The 18,543-nt window shown below is 38.0% G+C and overlaps 1 protein-coding gene across 7 annotated transcripts in view; it reads left to right on the top strand.

Annotated features, from left to right (window-relative positions):
- The window catches only part of SLC9A7 (solute carrier family 9 member A7), a 250,945-nt gene that overhangs the window by 138,046 nt on the left and 94,356 nt on the right, over nt 1–18,543 (top strand). For all 7 annotated transcript variants that reach the window (XR_008913913.1, XR_008913912.1, XR_008913911.1 and 4 more), the window contains exons 6-10: nt 1,701–1,806; nt 2,538–2,679; nt 12,513–12,618; nt 14,879–14,967; nt 15,097–15,210. Coding sequence is in view for 4 of the 7 variants with exons in the window: in XM_056807133.1 (XP_056663111.1) it covers nt 1,701–1,806; nt 2,538–2,679; nt 12,513–12,618; nt 14,879–14,967; nt 15,097–15,210 (557 nt within the window). In the remaining 3 variants the exon portion in view is untranslated. The remainder of the gene's footprint in view (nt 1–1,700; nt 1,807–2,537; nt 2,680–12,512; nt 12,619–14,878; nt 14,968–15,096; nt 15,211–18,543) is intronic.

Genomic DNA, 18,543 nt, shown 5'->3' with positions numbered 1-18,543 from the left:
GGATTTCCATGAGGATCAAATGAGTTAACATGTGAAATGTTTTTGTAAACTTTAAAGCATTATCATTATTTTAATGGATCTTGATTGGCATCATTTTTATTATATTGGTTTTATTTACTCTCTCAAGGTATTATAGAAAAAATTAAGAAACAAGAAAAGGAATTATTATTTTACTTCTGAGCGTAAACCAAAAAGAGCTACACTCAATAACTACTTAACGTGCATTAATAAGTAGACCAACACATAATGCTTTCTGGAAGAATGTGGCCAAATTGTTCCTTGCTCTATCGTCCGATAAGCTCTATCGGAATGGATAGGAGAAAGAATAGCTTTTCGCTGGCTGCCTGGTAATTGCTATTTGTGGTGTGAAAGTGGCAAGCTCTTTGCAGAAAAGAGATCTGATTGGAATGAACCTTCTTGACATGAAATATCCCCAGGGATGTATCCAATTATCTAATGGTACATCATAAAGTTTTCAGACCTAAACTGATTTCTGTTCATTTTCATTTTTTCTCCCAGTGTTTTAGAGTAGAAAGAGGCCCAAGCTGGAGTTAAGAAACCTGGTTTCTAGATCTAGCTCTCTCACTAATGAGCGGTGACCTAATTTTCTTTAGCCAGTCACCAACCTTCTTTAACCAGTTTTTACATTTGCCAAATGGTGCTGCCACTTTTTTGACCTTGGACAAGTCATTTAACATCTTCTAGTTTTCATATCTGAAACAAAAGGGTTAGACTAACTAAATTCTATTATTCTAAATATAAGTACTCATAATAGTTCCACAGTGCTATATTTCAATGGACAGCTAGGTGGCACAGTGGATAGAGTGGTGGGTCTGGAGTTAGAAAGACTTATCTTCCTGAGTTCAAATCTGGACTCAGATACTTATTGTGTGGCTCCTTTTTGACTCAGTTTCCTCATCTGTAAAATAAACTGGAGAAAGAAATGGCAAACCACTAAAGGATCTTTGCCAAAAAACCCCAGATGGGGTCACAAGGAGTCAGACATGACTAAACACCACCACAACTCATCATTTAAATGAGAAGGTTTGAAAGTGCTTTAAAATGATAAAAAAAAAAAACAGTGTATGGATATAAGTTGTTGTAAATGGGCTTTGGAGCGTGTTGGGGTAAAAAGTAAAATCTTAAAAAGGGGTATAAAAACTCTAGAAAAGTTAAAAATACCTGACTTAAAGTTACATAAGGCCAGGATTATGGAACTATTGAAGGTGCAATTTTTGGTCAATTCTCAGGATTGACTAATGCTTTGTCATGATTATAGTTGGTGGCTCAATGAATAGGGCACTAGCCCTCCAAACAGAGCTTAGACACTTCTGGGCTGTGCTACCTCAGGGATAAAGAACTTAACCTGTCTACCTTAGTTTTCTCATCTGTAAAATGGGGATAATCATAGCACCTACCTCCTGGTGGTGTCAGGACCAAATGCAATATTCTTAGAGTGCTAAATGCTACTTTTTGTTGTTATAATGCTAGTATGACAAGTACTTCATGGAAGTTAATAATATTATAATGTTGATGTCTGCCATAAACAAGGAATAATATTTTGCTGCCCATTCCATAGGGAACGGATTTTTAAAATTATAGCAAGAGATTAACTTTGGTAAAGCTGGCTTAGCTTGGTCCATAAGGGAAAGATAAAGAATTTTCCTAATGAAACCCTCAGTATCTTTTTTTTTTCCCAGTGACTGTTCTGGCCATATTTAATGAACTGCATGCTGACGTGGACCTCTATGCCCTTCTGTTTGGAGAAAGTGTCCTAAATGATGCTGTGGCTATAGTTCTATCCTCGTAAGTAATACTACTAATTCATAGGAAGGAAAAGGCTTTTCTCGACTGATATGCTTTAGACTCAAGTACAAAAGTCTGTTTGTGGGCAGGACATTAGATAGAGCACCAAGTCTGGAGTTGAGAGGACTTGGGTTCAAATGTGACCTCATACAATTCCTGGCTGTATGATCCTGGGCAAGACCAATTGCCTAGCTCTTGCCACTCTTCTGTCTTAGAAGTGGGTTGTTTTTAAAGTCTATTTATTTCTCTCTTTTTTGGATGGAACTTGTGATTTTATCACTATAGGAAAAGCCCTAAGTTCTAAACCTTCTACTTTTGGAGTATTTCCTGGGGCACTGAGGATATATATATATATATATATATATATATATATATATATATACATATATATATATATATATATATCCAGGATATAACCTGACTAAGGATATCCAGCTAGTAGGTATCAGAAGTAGACCTTGAACCCACATTTTCCTAACTCTGAGATCACTCCTCTCTTCACTACGCCTTTCTATCTTAACAGTGTTAAATATTGAATCACATTCTTCTAAATAAGGCTTATCAGCTTTCTGCTTTTTCAGTGTTTAATCAACAGGATTCAGATTTCAAAAAAACAAGATGAGATAGTGCTGTACTTTGGGGGTGGGGGTGGGGGAATGGTTGAAATCAATGCAGTATATATTTTTTAATCCTCACCTGACTTTTTTTCCCCCTCTTCCTTTCAACTCCAGGTCTATTGTTGCCTACCAGCCAACTGGATTGAATACCCATGCTTTTGACGCTGCAGCCTTCTTCAAATCTGTAGGAGTATTCCTGGGAATATTCAGTGGCTCCTTTGCCATGGGAGCAGTGACTGGAGTCGTGACAGCTCTAATATCCTTTTCTGTGCATTTTCTGGCTTCAACTTTATGTCGATTGAGATTTTTAAAAGAAGCATGTTGATTGGCTGGTAGAGTAGAGTTCAATCTGGCATCCTAATTGGATCAGAGCCCCCTTGAAATGTCTTGCTTTTGGAGAAGCAGGAGCAGCTCCTAACTGCTAAATGCTTATCACACAAAGATCCTTGGGAGGAGCACTTGGGATGTGTGTCATCCTCCATCATCAATAGGCTTTCCGTTTCATGCCTTTTTGCCTATGAATGTCTAAATATTTGCCTGGCCTCTGCATCCAGAACAGGCATCTGGATTGCATTTTCCCCATTGAAAATTGTCTCTCTGCCTCAGTGGAAAATTTATATAGACTCTTGTAGCTTATGGGAGTTATTATGTTCCTGGAAAACACAACCTGAGATGTTCTGTACTGATGTACAGAACTGCTGGGTGATTTCCCCAAAGAAATAAGGGATATATTCCTAACCAAGAATATCATGCCTAAGTCTTTGATCTGTTTGCTGGTAGGGATCCAAATCTTCTTTTCTCATAAATCTTCTGTAAGACATCTACCCAGTGTCATGAAGGTCTTCCACTGACATTTTAATAATCTAGTGGAGACTATGAGTGGCACGCTGCTCTTAGAATCAGAAACAAATGACTTCAAATAGAGCCTCAGACATTTAACCACTAAGATGGGGGTAATAATATTGCCTACCACCCAGTGCTGTTATGAATATAAAATGATATGAAATTTGGAAAAGAGACAGCTAGGTGGCCCAGTGAATACAGCATTGGCCTGTAAGATTAAACATACCAACTTGAAATTACAACAATTTGAGGATAAGAGGAAAAGAGAACAAAACCAATAATTGCTAGGCACATTGACAAAAAGCCAGCTAGAGGGAAGTCCCCTTTGGCATGAAGATATACATACAAATAAATGCTCAATCAACCACACCCAAAGTTTATTCTTAATCTTCTTGTGCTGCTTGTGGTCTGTGGAGGCATCTTCATGGTGTCTTCTCCAAACAGTTCAGTTTCTGGATTATTTTAAATTGCATGTTTCTTAACCTAAAATTACTCTCTCAAGGAATTTAAACTTTGCAATTTAAAATAATAATAATTTTTACATTCCCCTCCCTGAAGAGGGTGATTTAAAAACACAGGGATCACTTAGGGATGCATGGCTGAAATATGAGGTATATGAATCAATTTGCAAGAGAAATTTTAAAAAACATAAAAAAATCCAAATAAAAAAGATAATTTCTGGATGAAATATAGACTATCAAAGTCTTATGTGTAAAAATTCCAAGTAAAGAAAAAATAAATCTATAATAGGTCTTTGAATCAGGGCCAAATTAAAATGATATAAGCAATTAAGCATTTACCCATTCAGTAGCCGGGACTACAGAAAGTTGCCACACTATGAAAGACAGAAAAGGGACTAGATTATAGGAGCCATGTAGGAGCCAAATTTGAGATATTTGTATTTTCACAAAGAGTGTGGCTACAAGGATGGCCTATGTCTTAACATATGTCAAGTGTCTCAACCTTCTTGAGTCTCACACTAGGTTCAAGTCCTTATGTCATGGCTCAAAATTTTCATCAACCCCTTTGGGATTGGTTGGTCTCTGACCTTGTGCTCAATTGGCACTGTTCAGGTTAAATCTGTGCTCCTTTTATTTAAAAAAAAAACAATAAGTGGCATCATTTTTATAGTCTCAAGATTTGGGGGCATGCATTGACATTATAGTAAATATATTTTAAACTTATATTACTGCAAAATCAAAAAAGTTAAAGAAAATCTTAATACTGATGACATGTGCTTCAAATATAAAAAGGAGAGAAAAAATAAAAACTGAAATAGTATATCGCACATGCAAGAAAAATATAATAGAAGAGTTTTAAAATTCAAAAATATAGCTTATAATCATTGACACACTGTGTCAGCTAAGGAAATATAGAATACAAGGTTTCTCACCAAAAATGAGATCCATTTCCTCTTTATACCTGGCCATGATCCACTATGAGTACGAGCAAATGAATTTCACAAGCTAACAGTTTTGTTTTGTTTTGTTTTTTAATGAAGAACAGTAGTACAATACATAGGTATCAATATCTCCAAAGTTCTCAATAACTCAATTAATTATAATAGCAAACAAACTTACTATCATATTTTACATGAGTCTGCTGTATTACATTTAAAGAAAATGGATATTTGTCATAATTTTTTCAGGTATAGCAATATTTCAACCTTGGCAAATACATTTTTAAACAAAGTAAAACTTATTTGGGTCTAGAACAGTGGTTCTCAACCTTTCTAATGCCTTGACCCCACAATACAGTTCCTCATGTTGCAGTGACCCCAAACCAAAAAATTATTTTGGTGGCTACTTCAAAACTGTAATTTTGCTACAGTTATGATTCGGAATGTAAATAGCTGATATGCATTATGTATTCTCATTGCTACAAATTGAGAGGTTCAGAACCGCTAGTCTAGAACATCATCAAGAAATCTAGATAGCATTCTGGTGGAAGTAAATGAGCTAAAGAGTTATATATGAGAGATGCTCCTCTTTTGGGAGTCATCCAGGGGTACTATGCCCTGGGATTAACTTCCCAGCTCCTTTGGTATGAGGCTGTGATGTCCCATCTGTTCACATTTTTATAAATGTGGGAGGTGGGGATTAAAATTGTATTTCACTACAGCTACTAAATTGGACCTTATCTCCTGTTAGAGGCAGGCAAAATGATCAGAGTTTTAAAAAATCTAAAATCATGTCTAAAAGACCCCTTAAAATCAATTTGAGATATTTAGCTCATTAAATTTTCCAAAGGTTGTTATACAATTGTAACCAGTTCTGATGAAGTCCATCCATCCTCTATGTGACAATTTACTAAGTCAAAAATCGAAAAGACTGTTTTTATATATGGGCTTATTCAATAATATTTGTTCAGTATAGTTATAGGGGAAAAGCAACAGAATATAACAGTAGTTAAAACTCAGTACATGAAACTGATTCAGTGTAACAGAATAGTATTGAATACATTAATATATGAACTTAAAACCAACAAAATTAAATCTTAAACAAAACAATCAGAAAAGTGCAATAAAATAGATTTTTATAAAACATTGGAGTCTGAAATGCCTTAAAAATATAACCTCCAGTCTCTTTAAAGTTTGTTGGGTTTTTTTTTTCATTTAGATGCCTATTGTCAGTAGGCAGAAGATTGGTAAGGGGTAGACAATGGGGTTCAAGTGACTTGCCCAGAGTCACACAGCCAGGAAGTGTCAGAGGCCTGATTAGAAACCAGGACCTCCCATCTCTAGACCTGGCTCTCAATACATTGAGCCACCCAGCTACACCCCCCCCCCATAGTGAGGGTGGGTTTTAATCTCAAATTGGGTAGGTCCACAAGGCACAGAGTTGCAGGGAGATGAATTTCTCTCCTGAATCTCAGGTGAGGTAAATGAAAGGATCAGTGCACCCAAAAAATATCCTTTGAAATGGGCAATACATTGCTCTCCCATAGAATATGCCATATTTGTAACTTCCTGTTTGGAAAAGTCCCTTTCTTCTCCTCGTTCCCCCCTCTTTGGTCCCCTGCCACGTGGAGGCTAATTGTAGCCTAAGGGAAGAACACCCCAGTTTTTTTACCAGTTTGTTTGTGAGTCCTGAAGAAACTGGGGCAGCTACCAGCAGCCTGGGTCCTGGGGCTGGGCCTGGGGCAAAGAGCGATCTGGGTCAGAGGCCAGAGTTGCCCGGGCTGGTGCTAGGCCAGGTGATCGAGATGGCTGGAGGCCAGGAGCAGGACGGGCAGGGCCAGGGCCAGGTGAGCGATCTTGGTCAAGAAGGTCAAGAACGAACGAATGGAGGCAGGAACAGGCAGCAAGAGTGAGTACATCAAGAGGCTTTGCTGAAAACCTTTGAGAAATGTGGCTTAAAAAATATTATCTAGGCTATCTTTTAAAAAAAATTTTTGAGAAGTTCTCATCCAGATATTATGGTTGCCATAGTAAATCCCTCCCCAGCAAGTTTGTTGGGCATTAAAAGAAAAGAACATTCAACAGTTAGGGGTCCCACGCATACCATGCAAGGAGAAAGTTTTGTTTTTTTTTAAGAAATAGTTTAATTCCTAGCAGCAGACAAAAGGGATCCATACTTGATTGTGTTACCAAAAAGGTACAAATCCAGAGCACATGCTCTTAGAGCATTTATAAATCATTATAAATTATAAGGTATCTAAGTCAGTCACAGAAATGATGTTATCAAAGGTAGCATTATTGTAGTAGTCATAATAGTCATAGGTGCTGTTACTAGAAGCAAGGTCATCTGGGGAGGTATGGCTAGAATATTCGTGTTGCTGGTAAGTCTGGAGCTTCAACAAGACAGTGCCTGTGGGGTTTACCCAAACCTTCAACAGGGATATCCATGTATAAAGTCCCAGCTCTTCAACAGGGAGGATCTAGGTGATATACAAGCAGGGGCACACCCTAGTCCGTGACCCAGGGTAGAAGTGGAAAAGGTGTAATTCTGAGGACCCCCTATCTCTTTCTGGTTTAGTACAGCCACAGCCCAGGCTAAATTTGATAGAGGTCTTTGTTTGCAGAAAGATACCTAAACCCTTACACTACAGGAAGATCCAGAATGAACCTTGGGGTGCGGTTGATTGAACATTTATTTTGTAGTATGTACACTCTCATACCAAAGGGGACTTCCCCCTAATTGGCTTTTGTCATTGCGCCCAGCAAAACATTGGTTTTGGTGTCTCTCTTTCTTCTATTTCCCCCTTATCTCTAACTATTGTAGTTTTCCTCTTAGAGGGTAAAATTTTGTATACACCTGCAGTTGGGAATTTTGGGGGTGCATGACGCTTATGTTTAGTGATCAGTTGGGGAGACTAGTCCCCCAATCATCATCAGGGGGATTGTGATTTTTTAGATTTTCTCCATCTTGCTTGGTCTAGCACCCAGGAATGTGCACACCCACACTACACAGGCATGTGCTTGCAAATGACAAATCAGAAACAACTGAATGCCCCCCTGAGCTATCATAAGCCAAGCTTGAGCCACCATTGGCACATGTGAGACGCAGGAAGTGAGGTAGAGAACTGCCTTTGGACTTCTCATGACTTTCTGTGGAGAGGGCTAGAGGCCAGTTCGATCCTGGAGCTCAAGCTTGGAGGAGCCCTACAGACAGCTTTCCTTCAGATCGGTCATGTGAGTGAGAAGGACTGACTCCCTTCTTTCCCTTGGCTCTCCAAGGCCTTAAACCCTTAAACTCCTGCCTGGCTCAGTCTGAGCCAGAGTGGTTTTGAGTTAACTCCTTCTCTCTCTCTCTCTCTCTCTCTCTCTCTCTCTCTCTCTCTCTCTCTCTCTCTCTCTCTCTCTCTCTCTCTCTCTCTCTCTCTCTCTCTCTCTCTCTCTCCCTCTCTCCCTCTCTCCCTCTCTCCCTCCCTCCCTCCCTCCCATTGTAATTCCAACTTGAGTATTTTTCATTTAGGATTTTATAAGTAAAATCCTTGGTGACCAAATAATTATTACATTCAGTCTCAACCCTAAATTTAACCTTTATAGGTCCTAGAATCAGAACACCTCTTATTCCTGAGTTCAAATCTGGCCTCAGACACTTACTAGCTGGTTGACCCTGGGCAGGTCACTTAACCCTGTTTGCCTCAGTTTCCCCATCTATAAAATGAGCAGAAGAAGAAAATGGTGAACCAGTCCAGTATCTCTACCAAGAAAACCCCAAATAGGGTCATGAAGAATCAGGCACAACTGAAAACTACTGAACATCAAATTTATAAAGTTCTTTGCAGATGCCTTAAAGCACTATATGAATTTCAATTGTTATTATTAGTAGTAAAAATGCCAGTCAGAAGTCATGTCTCATGCCACCTCTATTTCCTGGCATAGACCATGAATTTGCTAGATCCATAAATGACTTGCTGCCTGATATGAAGCTTTCAAAAATGTCTGTAAATCAGCTGAGCAAGGCAACATAGTAAGCAAGTATGTCAAATTGTATTCATCATGATTTATTATTGCTTATCATATGGAATGCTTATCTTCCTAATTCCTGCTTTATTTTTACTAGCATAAATCAGTAGATAAAGTGATACCTTCATCAGAGTCATGGAGTCCAAAAGGCTTTCTCTGAGGATGTTTTCCACAGATGTTTTTGGAAATAAGGCAACATTTGGAAGGACTTGGTGACTTTTTGAGAAACTGATAAAACCAGAGATGAGTGTTTTGCTGAATCACTGTAGTCATTGCAAATCTCTATAATAAGCACAGAGATCAAGTTGTCAGTTTTTTTTTTGTTTCAAAACAATCTTACTCCTTTCTCGAGCTGCCATCTCACCAGTATTACCAGCTCCACTCCATCAAAAAATTGTAAAATCATTGAATTTCAGCAAGTACTTCACTTAACTCTTCACCTTCCCCATTTTATGGATGAGGAAAGCAAGGCCCAGAGGTGTTCAATGACTCCTACAATTCATGTTTGATCATTTTCAGTCATGTTAGACTCTTCGTGGCCCCATTTGGGTGTTTTTTGGCAAAGATGCTGGAGTAGTTTGTCATTTCCTTCTCCAGCTCATCTTACAGATGAGAAAACCGAGGCAAACTGGGTTAAGCAATTTATTCAGGGTTACACAACTAGGAAGTGGCTGAGGCCAGATTTAAATTCAAGACAAGGGAGTCTTCCCAACTTTCAGGTCTGATTCTCTATCCACAGCACCACCTAGCTGCCCACTTAAGATTACTCAGCTAATCACCAGCAGATATATGTGCATTTAAGATGCAAAAACTAACACTTGCTTATAATTATTTCATCCCAGGACCCTCCACCATTTATTTCCTAATGGCAAAAATACTTCAGGACTTTGGCTTCCTTGGTGGCCTAACTTAAGGTCACTGTCCTGAATTTGACCCTGAATCCAAAAACAAAAAAACCTGAAGCCTTTCTAAAATTTGGACTGCAGCAATATTAGAGCCCAGCCTTTATAAGGCATTTTAAAAGACTGAATATAGATTATGTGACTATAAAATAATGAGATTGAGTTATTTTTTAAATTGAATTTTGTTTGCAGATCTTCATTTTTCCCTCCACTCACTCCCCTTGAATCAAGGGAAAATGTCCCTGTTTGAAATGTGTATCATCACTCCACACACACACACAAATTTCTACATTGGCTTTATCCAAAATACATAAACAAATGTGTATACATGCACACTCTGATCAGAGTTCCCAAATCTTTAAAGATTGTCTTTTTTTCTCCCCGTAAACTCTTACCTTCTTTTTTAGAATCAATACTGTATATTGATTCCTAGGTAGAAGAGAGAAGGTCTAGACAATGAATGGGGGTTAAGTGACTTGCCCAGGGTCACTCAGCCAGGAAGAACCCAAGACTTCCTGTCTCTTGGCCTGGGTCTTGCTGTCCCCTGTTCATCTTTAATATGACTTTTATAAAGGGGCAAAGTAATTACTCTAGGAAGCAGAGTAGGTTATCCCAGTGATGCTGCTTTATTGCATGGTGTTTTTTGGAGTTACTCTTTGGAAATCATCTGCACAGATGACTAAATAATACCCAAAAAATCAGTCTTGTTACTTTTTAATTATTCTTTAGTCTCTTTTTTACTCTTCTGTATTCTTCTCTTGTTCCTTCTCCTCTTTCCCCATCTTTCCCTATGTCACTGACTTTGGCTCTATCCCCTCTCTCCATATTCTGTCACTTGCATCAGATCTACCCAGAGAAGAAGGAATTTGGGGCCTGATTATGTCTGGGAACCAGGAGAAGACTTGCATGGACCATATTTCAAATCGGGCTTTTGCTGCTATACGGTCGCTTGGGGGCAGCTAAGTGGCACTGGACTTGGATAGAGTCAGGAAGATGAGTTCAAATCTAGCCTTAAACACTTATTGTGTGACCCTGGGCAAGACATTTAACCTTGTTGGCCTCAGTTTCATCATCTGAAAAATGAGCTGGAGAAGGAAATGACAAAGCACTTTGCTAAGAAACCCCCAAATGGGATAGAGGAGTCAGTTATGAAGAGACCTAAATGCCATTCATTTGGCCCTAAGTTGTATTCCACTTTGTACTGGCCACTATCTTTTTGTAATGCATATTTCTTGTAGCCCAAATGAGATGATAAATTCTTTGAGAACAAGAAATTGGCTTCCACTTGTACTTGTCCCTTATAATTGTTATTTAGCACAATAGCTCATACATGTTAAGAACTCAGAAAATGCTTCATGTTTGACAGAATTGAGCCACTTTCTTGTGACAGGCTGGATCAGACCTTACAAATCTGAGCTATAAAGTTGGGAATTTAAAAGGGTAAAATACTCTGTCAGACTTAGAAAGACACTGTGGCTTAGGGTAAAGAGAACTGACCTCAAAGCCAGCTTCAGAATCTGGGTTCAAGCCTTTGTTGTTGTTGAGCTCTTTTTTCAGTCATGTCTGACTCTTCATGACCCCATTTGGGGTTTTCTTGGCAAAGATCTTGGAGTGGCTTTCCATTTCCTTCTCCGGAGCATTTCACAAATGAGGAAACTGAGGCATAACTGACTTAACTACATGTGTTAAAGTAAGAAACAAAAAAGGTTAGAAAGCTGTTACAAGAGTATGGAAAAGAGGTCATTAGAATCTGAGCTAAGGTGGTGGCAATAAGAATGGAAAAGGAAAGATATTTACTTCATTCCAGTGATGTAATAAAATTTCTTTTAAACCAATTGAACTTAAAAAATAATAAAAAATAAAATAAATAATATTTTATTATTGTTATTATTAAAACAAAATTATAAAATAATATTTAGTGACTTGCCCTGGGTCACACAGCTAGCAAATGTTTTGAGCCTGGATTTCAACTCAGATAGACTCCCAAGCCTGGCCCCACTAGCCACCAAGCTGCCCTCCCCTCCACACCCACCCAGCATCCAGAGCCTACTTCTGACAATTTCCTTTCTGTATCCTGAGACAATCACTTAATGCCTCAATGTCTTAAGCAATCCCGTGAGCCTCTAAATTGCAAAGAAAGTACTCACCTGCATTAGGAGAAAAAGTTTCCTTACCTGGGAGTTCTCTCTGCTGATGAAATCATTCCTGTCTCATCTATCCCCATCCTGTGTCCCAGGCACTGTGTGCTGGGGATACAACAAAAATCAACCCAGTTCCCTACTTTTAGAAGCCTACTAGCCAGTGGGGAAATGACTTGTCCACTGATAAGGAAATAGAAAATGCATCCTTTTTTCCCCCCTTCTGGAGGTGGGGATGGAGAGAGGGGGAGTAATACAAGTAAAGGCTTTCTGTAGAAAGTAGAACTTGGGCTCAGGCTTACAGAAATAAGCTGGGGCTGTCAGGAGGCACAAGAAAGAAGGATAGAGAAAAAAATAACTTTCAAATTTTTCTTGACAGGTGGATTTTGAGGATTTAAAAACATTTCTCTGGGGGCAGTTGGGTGGCTCAATGGATTGAAAGCCAGGCTCAGAGACAGGAAGTCCTGGGTTCAAATTTGAACTGAGACACTCTCTAACTTTGTGACCCTGGACAATTCACTTAACCTCCATTGCCTAGCCCTTACCACTCTTTTGCCTTGGAACCAATACACAGTATTGATTCGAAGGTGGAAAGTAAGGGTTTAAAATATTTTTTCTCAGTAGCTCAAATAACTCTATGGATCTAGTTGGGGAGGTTAGAGGGAAGGATTTGGGTTATGGGGCAGGGTGTACAGGGAAGGGGAGGATTGGGGGAAGATTGGAATAATAGTATATATTTCTATGTAATTTCAATCCCAAGGAACCTATAAATCAGTCCTTAACAGATGCTAACGTAACCAAGTTTACCAAGCTTCACTGCTTCCCCCTGCTGGAGACTGCTCTCTTTTTCTTAATGTCCTGGAGTACCTTCCTTTTAGCTGAAGCCTGTGGGTTTACAGGTGAGTTCATAGGTTTGAGATTTGGAAGGTAACCTCAAAGGAGAACCCACTCACTTTACAAGTGAGGAAACTGAGGCACAGAGAAGTTAAGTAACTTCCCCAAGGTCACACAAGCAATAGAATAAGAGGCAGAATTTGAAGGCTCTCTGCAGGAACTTTTTTCCTTGAATTGTCACTTTTTTCCCATAGGCTCACAGTAACAAAAATTACTGACCTGTGAAAATTGATAGACATTCACTGATGTGACTACTGAGACATGAGTGCTTTTTTGGTATTGCTTTAAGAAGTTTCTAGACCTTTAGAATACTTAATCATTCCCCAAAACCTTGTCTTTTTTTTAGGTCACAACTTATTCTGTCACTGGAGCTGAGTTAGGTCCCTTTCTGAATCTAATCTTTGAGCATTAACATTAAGGCTTAGTAGATGTAATTTGTATATGAAGAGATTTCGTGAGGATGTTTCCTTCCTTAATCCATATTTTTATTACTTTGCTTTGGGAAACACACAGAAACAGACACACATACAGCTTGCATAGGCTGATGCAAGGGAAAGAATATTTTCTTTCTGATGTTTCTTTTCTCTTCAAATACATCCATACAGCTAGGTGACTGATTGTCATCTCTGGTATTCCATCATGGATTCTCAGTGCTCTAGCATCTATCCCATCCCTCCTCCCCATGCTGTTTTGTACATGTCACTTGCAGTGGCTGTCTGTAGACAGTAGCTTCTCCATCCAAGAAGAGAGGATCCAATTCTGAGCTCTGACTATTCATTTTCTCTCTCTCTTTTTTAATTAAACCCGTACCTCCTTTCTTAGATGTGATACTAAGTCTCAGCTCCAAAGCAAAAGGGGGGTAGGGGCTAGGCAACTGAAGTTAGTGACTTGCCCAAGAGGTGTCTGAAGCCACCACTATTCACTTTCCAGATTTTTCCTGTTCCCATGAGAAAGCCTTGGATGAAAATTAAGCACTGTTTCACATGTATAGCACAATCCAGGAAGCCCAAACAGACTATTTTTTCATGTATTCATGATAGAATTATGTGATGGACTTCCATACAGCATTGCATCCTTCCCCTTTTCTATGGTATATTTATAGTCATGTATAACTATATTAAAGAGACAGATGTCAAAAACATCTCACTATGGGAGGCAGCTGGGTGGCTCAGGGAATTGAGAGCCAGGTCCAGAGATGGGAGGTCCTGGATTCAAATCTGGCTGCAGACACTTCCTAGCAGTGTGACCCTGGGCAAGTCACTTGACCCCCATGGCCTAGCCCTTACCTCTCTTCTGCCTTGGAACCAATACACAGTATTGATTCTAAGACAGAAGGTAAGGGTTTAAAAAAAAAAGAAATGTCTCACTGTGCAAGATAGCTTTCATAGAAAAGTGGATTGAATAACCAAACTCAAATGAGTTGGAGCTAACTCAATGAAAATTATGTTGTTGTTGAGAGAGGGGAAGGAGATAAGACTGGTCAATTTAGTCCTAAAGTTGTCCTGTGAATAGTTACTTTTGAAATGTTGATGATAGCACTATGCTCATAGACTTTAAAGCTTTATTTGTCATCAGATAAAATGTTTGTATGTCTTGTGCTTGGTGGGCTCTAAAAAATATAAACATAAATAAAACTTTTAGCAGAAGTCTGTGTTTACAGGTGAGTTCATAGATTTGAGATTTGGAAGGTACCTCAAAGGGGAAGCTAAACCAGCCCTCTCACTTTACAAATGAGGAAACTGGGGCCTCAAGAAGGAATATGATTGTTCTTGAGAAATTTAATCTAGTTCATACTATTAAAAAATACTCTCATTAATTGATAGCTAACTTCAATGACCAGTAAGTAGTATAGACAATAAATTTTATTTTTCTTAATGTCCTGGAGTACCTTCCTTTTAGCAGAAGCCTGTGGGTTTACAGGTGAGTTCATAGGTTTGAGATTTGGAAGGTAACCTCAAAGGAGAACCCACTAACTTTACAAATGAGGCATACAAAAAAGGCATTCCAGGGAGATAGCACATCTAGTTGAAATGATCGGGAAAATGGGACTTTTAAAAATGAATGGAATTTGGAGAGGAGAGAACTCCAGATGTGTAAATTTCAATATAGTTAATGGGGTTTTCTGGGGGGGGGGGTTCAGAAACCGATCTATGTTTGACTGTGCCTGATTCACATTTTGCTTCAGTAGGGAGCTTTTTTTTCATGCTCCCTCTTTTTTAACTCAGTCTCTCTCCCTCTCCTCCCCTCCCCATTATCTCTTGACAGGTGTTGTTGCAGTCCTCTTCTGTGGAATTACCCAAGCTCATTACACCTACAACAACCTGTCAGTGGAGTCAAGAAGTCGAACAAAGCAAGTGAGTGAGATTTGAGAGAAGTCATTCTGCTAAGTGAAAAGAAATACAAATGATTTTAATTTTAGAATGAACAAAGTTAGGGAAAACTAACATTATTTTTTTCTGTTCCTTCTCCTTAAATCTTTGTAGCTTTTTGAAGTGCTCCACTTCCTGGCAGAGAACTTCATATTCTCCTACATGGGCTTAGCCTTGTTCACTTTCCAGAAGCACATTTTCAGCCCTATATTCATCATTGGAGCTTTTGTATCTTTTTCTGTTCTTATAACCAGTTTTTCTTTTGACTAGGATTATTTAAGAACTGAACTAGGAAGGATGCCTGCATGGGGGAGATTGTGTTCAGGTGTATTCAATTTTTAAAGTCTCTTTTAATTCTGAGAATCCAAGAATCAATTCTCTTTCATTATCCTCCCAACAAAAGGAATCTCTGGGAGAAGTGATACAAAAACTGGAATGAATCAGCCCAGATAATTTGTAACTTCTGTCTTTGTGGCAGATTTCCTTGCTATAGTAGCAGCTTTAAGGTGATTCCTCTCTCCCCTCCCTAAAAACAAAACACATAACAATGTGGTGCTGCCCACCATCTTCATTTATTAATTATCCTTCTGGAATGTGCTGGAGCCAGATTAAACCAGAGCCAATTTTAAAAATTTTAGGGTGCATATTTATACCTTGGAAATTGGCAAATGCTACAAATCAGGGCTTGAGTTATCGTTTTATTGATTGTCTAAACTTAAAGTATTAATAATGTAGATTAAACTTAAAAGTGTGTTGTCTATACATTTTAGAGAGCCAGATGTTAAGCATTTACTGCATACTCCTTTGCAAATTTAATGTCATTTCATCCCAAACTCGTGGCTAACTCAGTAGTATTTTTGTATATTTTCTTTATTAATTAATTAATAATATTTTGTCATCTCTTTCAGTTAGCTAAACTCAGAACCCCACACCAGTTCATCAAATGTTATGTATTTTTTAACATGGAGGAATTTTCTTCCCAGTAGTCATTACTCATATTCCTCTATCAAATCCCTTAATCTCCTAGGAGTAAATAAACAATAAATTTGATGAATATGTAATTTTTAACAATATAAGCAATAGTAAAATACAAATATAAATTAAATATTTTCCATATTTTAGCTTTAATCTTCTATTGCCCTCTGAGGAAACCCATTTTATTTGTTCAGAGATCATAATGTTCTATGACTCAGAGCCATATAACAACATCGGCAGAATATTGATACAGGAAGACCCTCTAATTTGCAGTTTTGCTTTTCACTGTTTCAGTTGTCTGAGGTCAACAGAAAGTACGAGAAGTCCAACTCACAGTGTGCTTAAAGTCTTCCTGGGACAGTGATCTGCTACTACCAGTGGTCTTTTCTGCCTCCACTTTTACTTTTGGGGGGCTTTAGGAGTGGGGGAGAGAGTGCCCATATAGAGGGCTGGCAGGTGTTTGCCTATATCTGCAATTTCAGCCATCCACGATAGTTCTTAGAGTGTATTTCTACAGATATGGGGGCCCTACTGCATTAGAGAAAGATCACAGCCAGTCACTTTAAATCCTCACTACAGATGACTTTTTCTTTTTCACTTCTGAGACTATAATACCATTTAATTCATTCAGAATAACATTGTCATTTCACAGGAATCATCTTCATAAGATCAAGTTTATTTTAATAGAATTTAATTAATACATTTTAAAAATTAAGATATATCCATCTTCTTTTCCTCTGCTTTCTCAGGCATTCCAGAGAAACAATTCCTTCTCTAAGTTTTATAGGAGACACTTTTGAAACAGGGTATACTGTGGAAGGAGTAAATTTTTTCTGTCTGGTTAATTAGGAGGGAAAAGGATCATAATTCATAGATTCAACAATAGGTCATAAAACATACATGCATCACAAATTTACTGAGTCATGTTAATAACAATGGACTAGCTAAGCTTATTCTAAGAACTCTGAGGATCTAAATTGGATTTATCTAGAGGGAGTATACTGAAGAGATAAAATGGTAGGTAAGGTGATATGATCCTAGCAGGGTAAAGATGACTCCATTCCACCATGTCAGTAGCACCTCTTCTGTGCCTTTAGTTGAAGTCTTGAGTATGAGCATCCTTTCAGAAAGTGTTTGGTGGCCATAATTCTGTTCCAAAAGGAAGAAATATGGGTCTCTGAGAAAGATAGAAATTGACCTTTTGTACAGCAAGAGACAGAATGACGTGGTAGAAAAAAATAATCCTTAATCAAGAGATTTGAGTACTCCTCTTAATTCTGTCACATTAGGTGACAAGTTCCTCAGTTTCCTCATCCATAAAACAGGAACTATCAGATATCTAGCCTAATGTGACTTCACAGGTCCTATTTAAATGTGCAAATAGGTCTGTGACATTATTGATGTGGGTATTCCCTTATTGAAGATCATAGCCCATCTGTTATCTCTAAGCTTGCCTCAAGAGATCCACCTGGTGTTTTCTTGCTTTTAGTTGACATACCAGGGATGCCAGCCTACATCATGGATGGTGTAGTCATTATCCTTGCTCTTACCATTTGAACAACTCATCTTCTCTTTTTACCACATATTTCCCGGACATTCTTTATGCTTATTTTTCTTTGTTGTTACTCATTTGTTTTATGATTTAGCTCATGCCCACCATACATCTCTCTCAATGTCCTTTGAGGAAACTTAGTTCTTAGAATTTGTAGAGTTCTTAGTTTATTTTTATTGACCTAAATGATACCAATAGAATGAATATTGGTAATAAATAAGTGAGCCTTTATTTTCTAAGAGAAGTTTGAAGTCATTAAAAGAACTTTGCAATGCTGCCTTTGAAAGTCCAAATGGCTGAGTTTTCCTATTGTCTGCTTGCTGTATTTGTATACATGTATTGTGCATATGCATACGTGTGGCTCTGTGTGCATGCATGTATATATGCATGTGTGTACATACAGGCATATATTGGGCAAGACATATACAAGTATGTGTATGTTATAGATTATATTTACATATATATTATGTGTTATATGTACATGTAAATATATATATATATGGATGATAGATGAGCTCTTTAGATTATCTATCCAACCATATGCATTATCTGGAAAATTGATATTCTTTATCCATTTGATATTTATTGTGTGGATGGTTGGTCCAAACATTTTGAAGTAGTTATAGATATCTTCCAGGTTTTCAGGAAACTCAATGCAATTAGCATACTGTTTTCCGTAAGCAGGAGCAGCTAGAGGATTTCAGCAAATTAGGAATGCCTCTTCAACTTGCACTTTGCCCTGGATCTACTTCATTACATTAGTTTTAAAAAAAAGGCAAAAACCTCTAAAGAAACTGGCAAATATTTACAGACAGATCTTAACTGATATTTATAATCAGAAATCCTTGAACAAAGTTCTTTGTTATACATTTTAAGAAATCTTGAATAACTTTAATATATGCACAGGAAATACTTTATTTAAAAAATCTTTAAGGTGCCATTTTTTCTCCATTGAACCAAATATTTTATTATTATCAGCAAACAATAAACCCAATGCGAGCTAGTATTTCCACATCTTTTAGTTAGTGATTGTG

This window comes from Monodelphis domestica, chromosome 8, assembly GCF_027887165.1.
Source record: "Monodelphis domestica isolate mMonDom1 chromosome 8, mMonDom1.pri, whole genome shotgun sequence".
Classification (NCBI taxonomy): domain Eukaryota; kingdom Metazoa; phylum Chordata; class Mammalia; order Didelphimorphia; family Didelphidae; genus Monodelphis; species Monodelphis domestica.
Note: the sequence above shows the minus strand (reverse complement) of the source record. Positions and strands in the feature narration are given on the sequence as shown.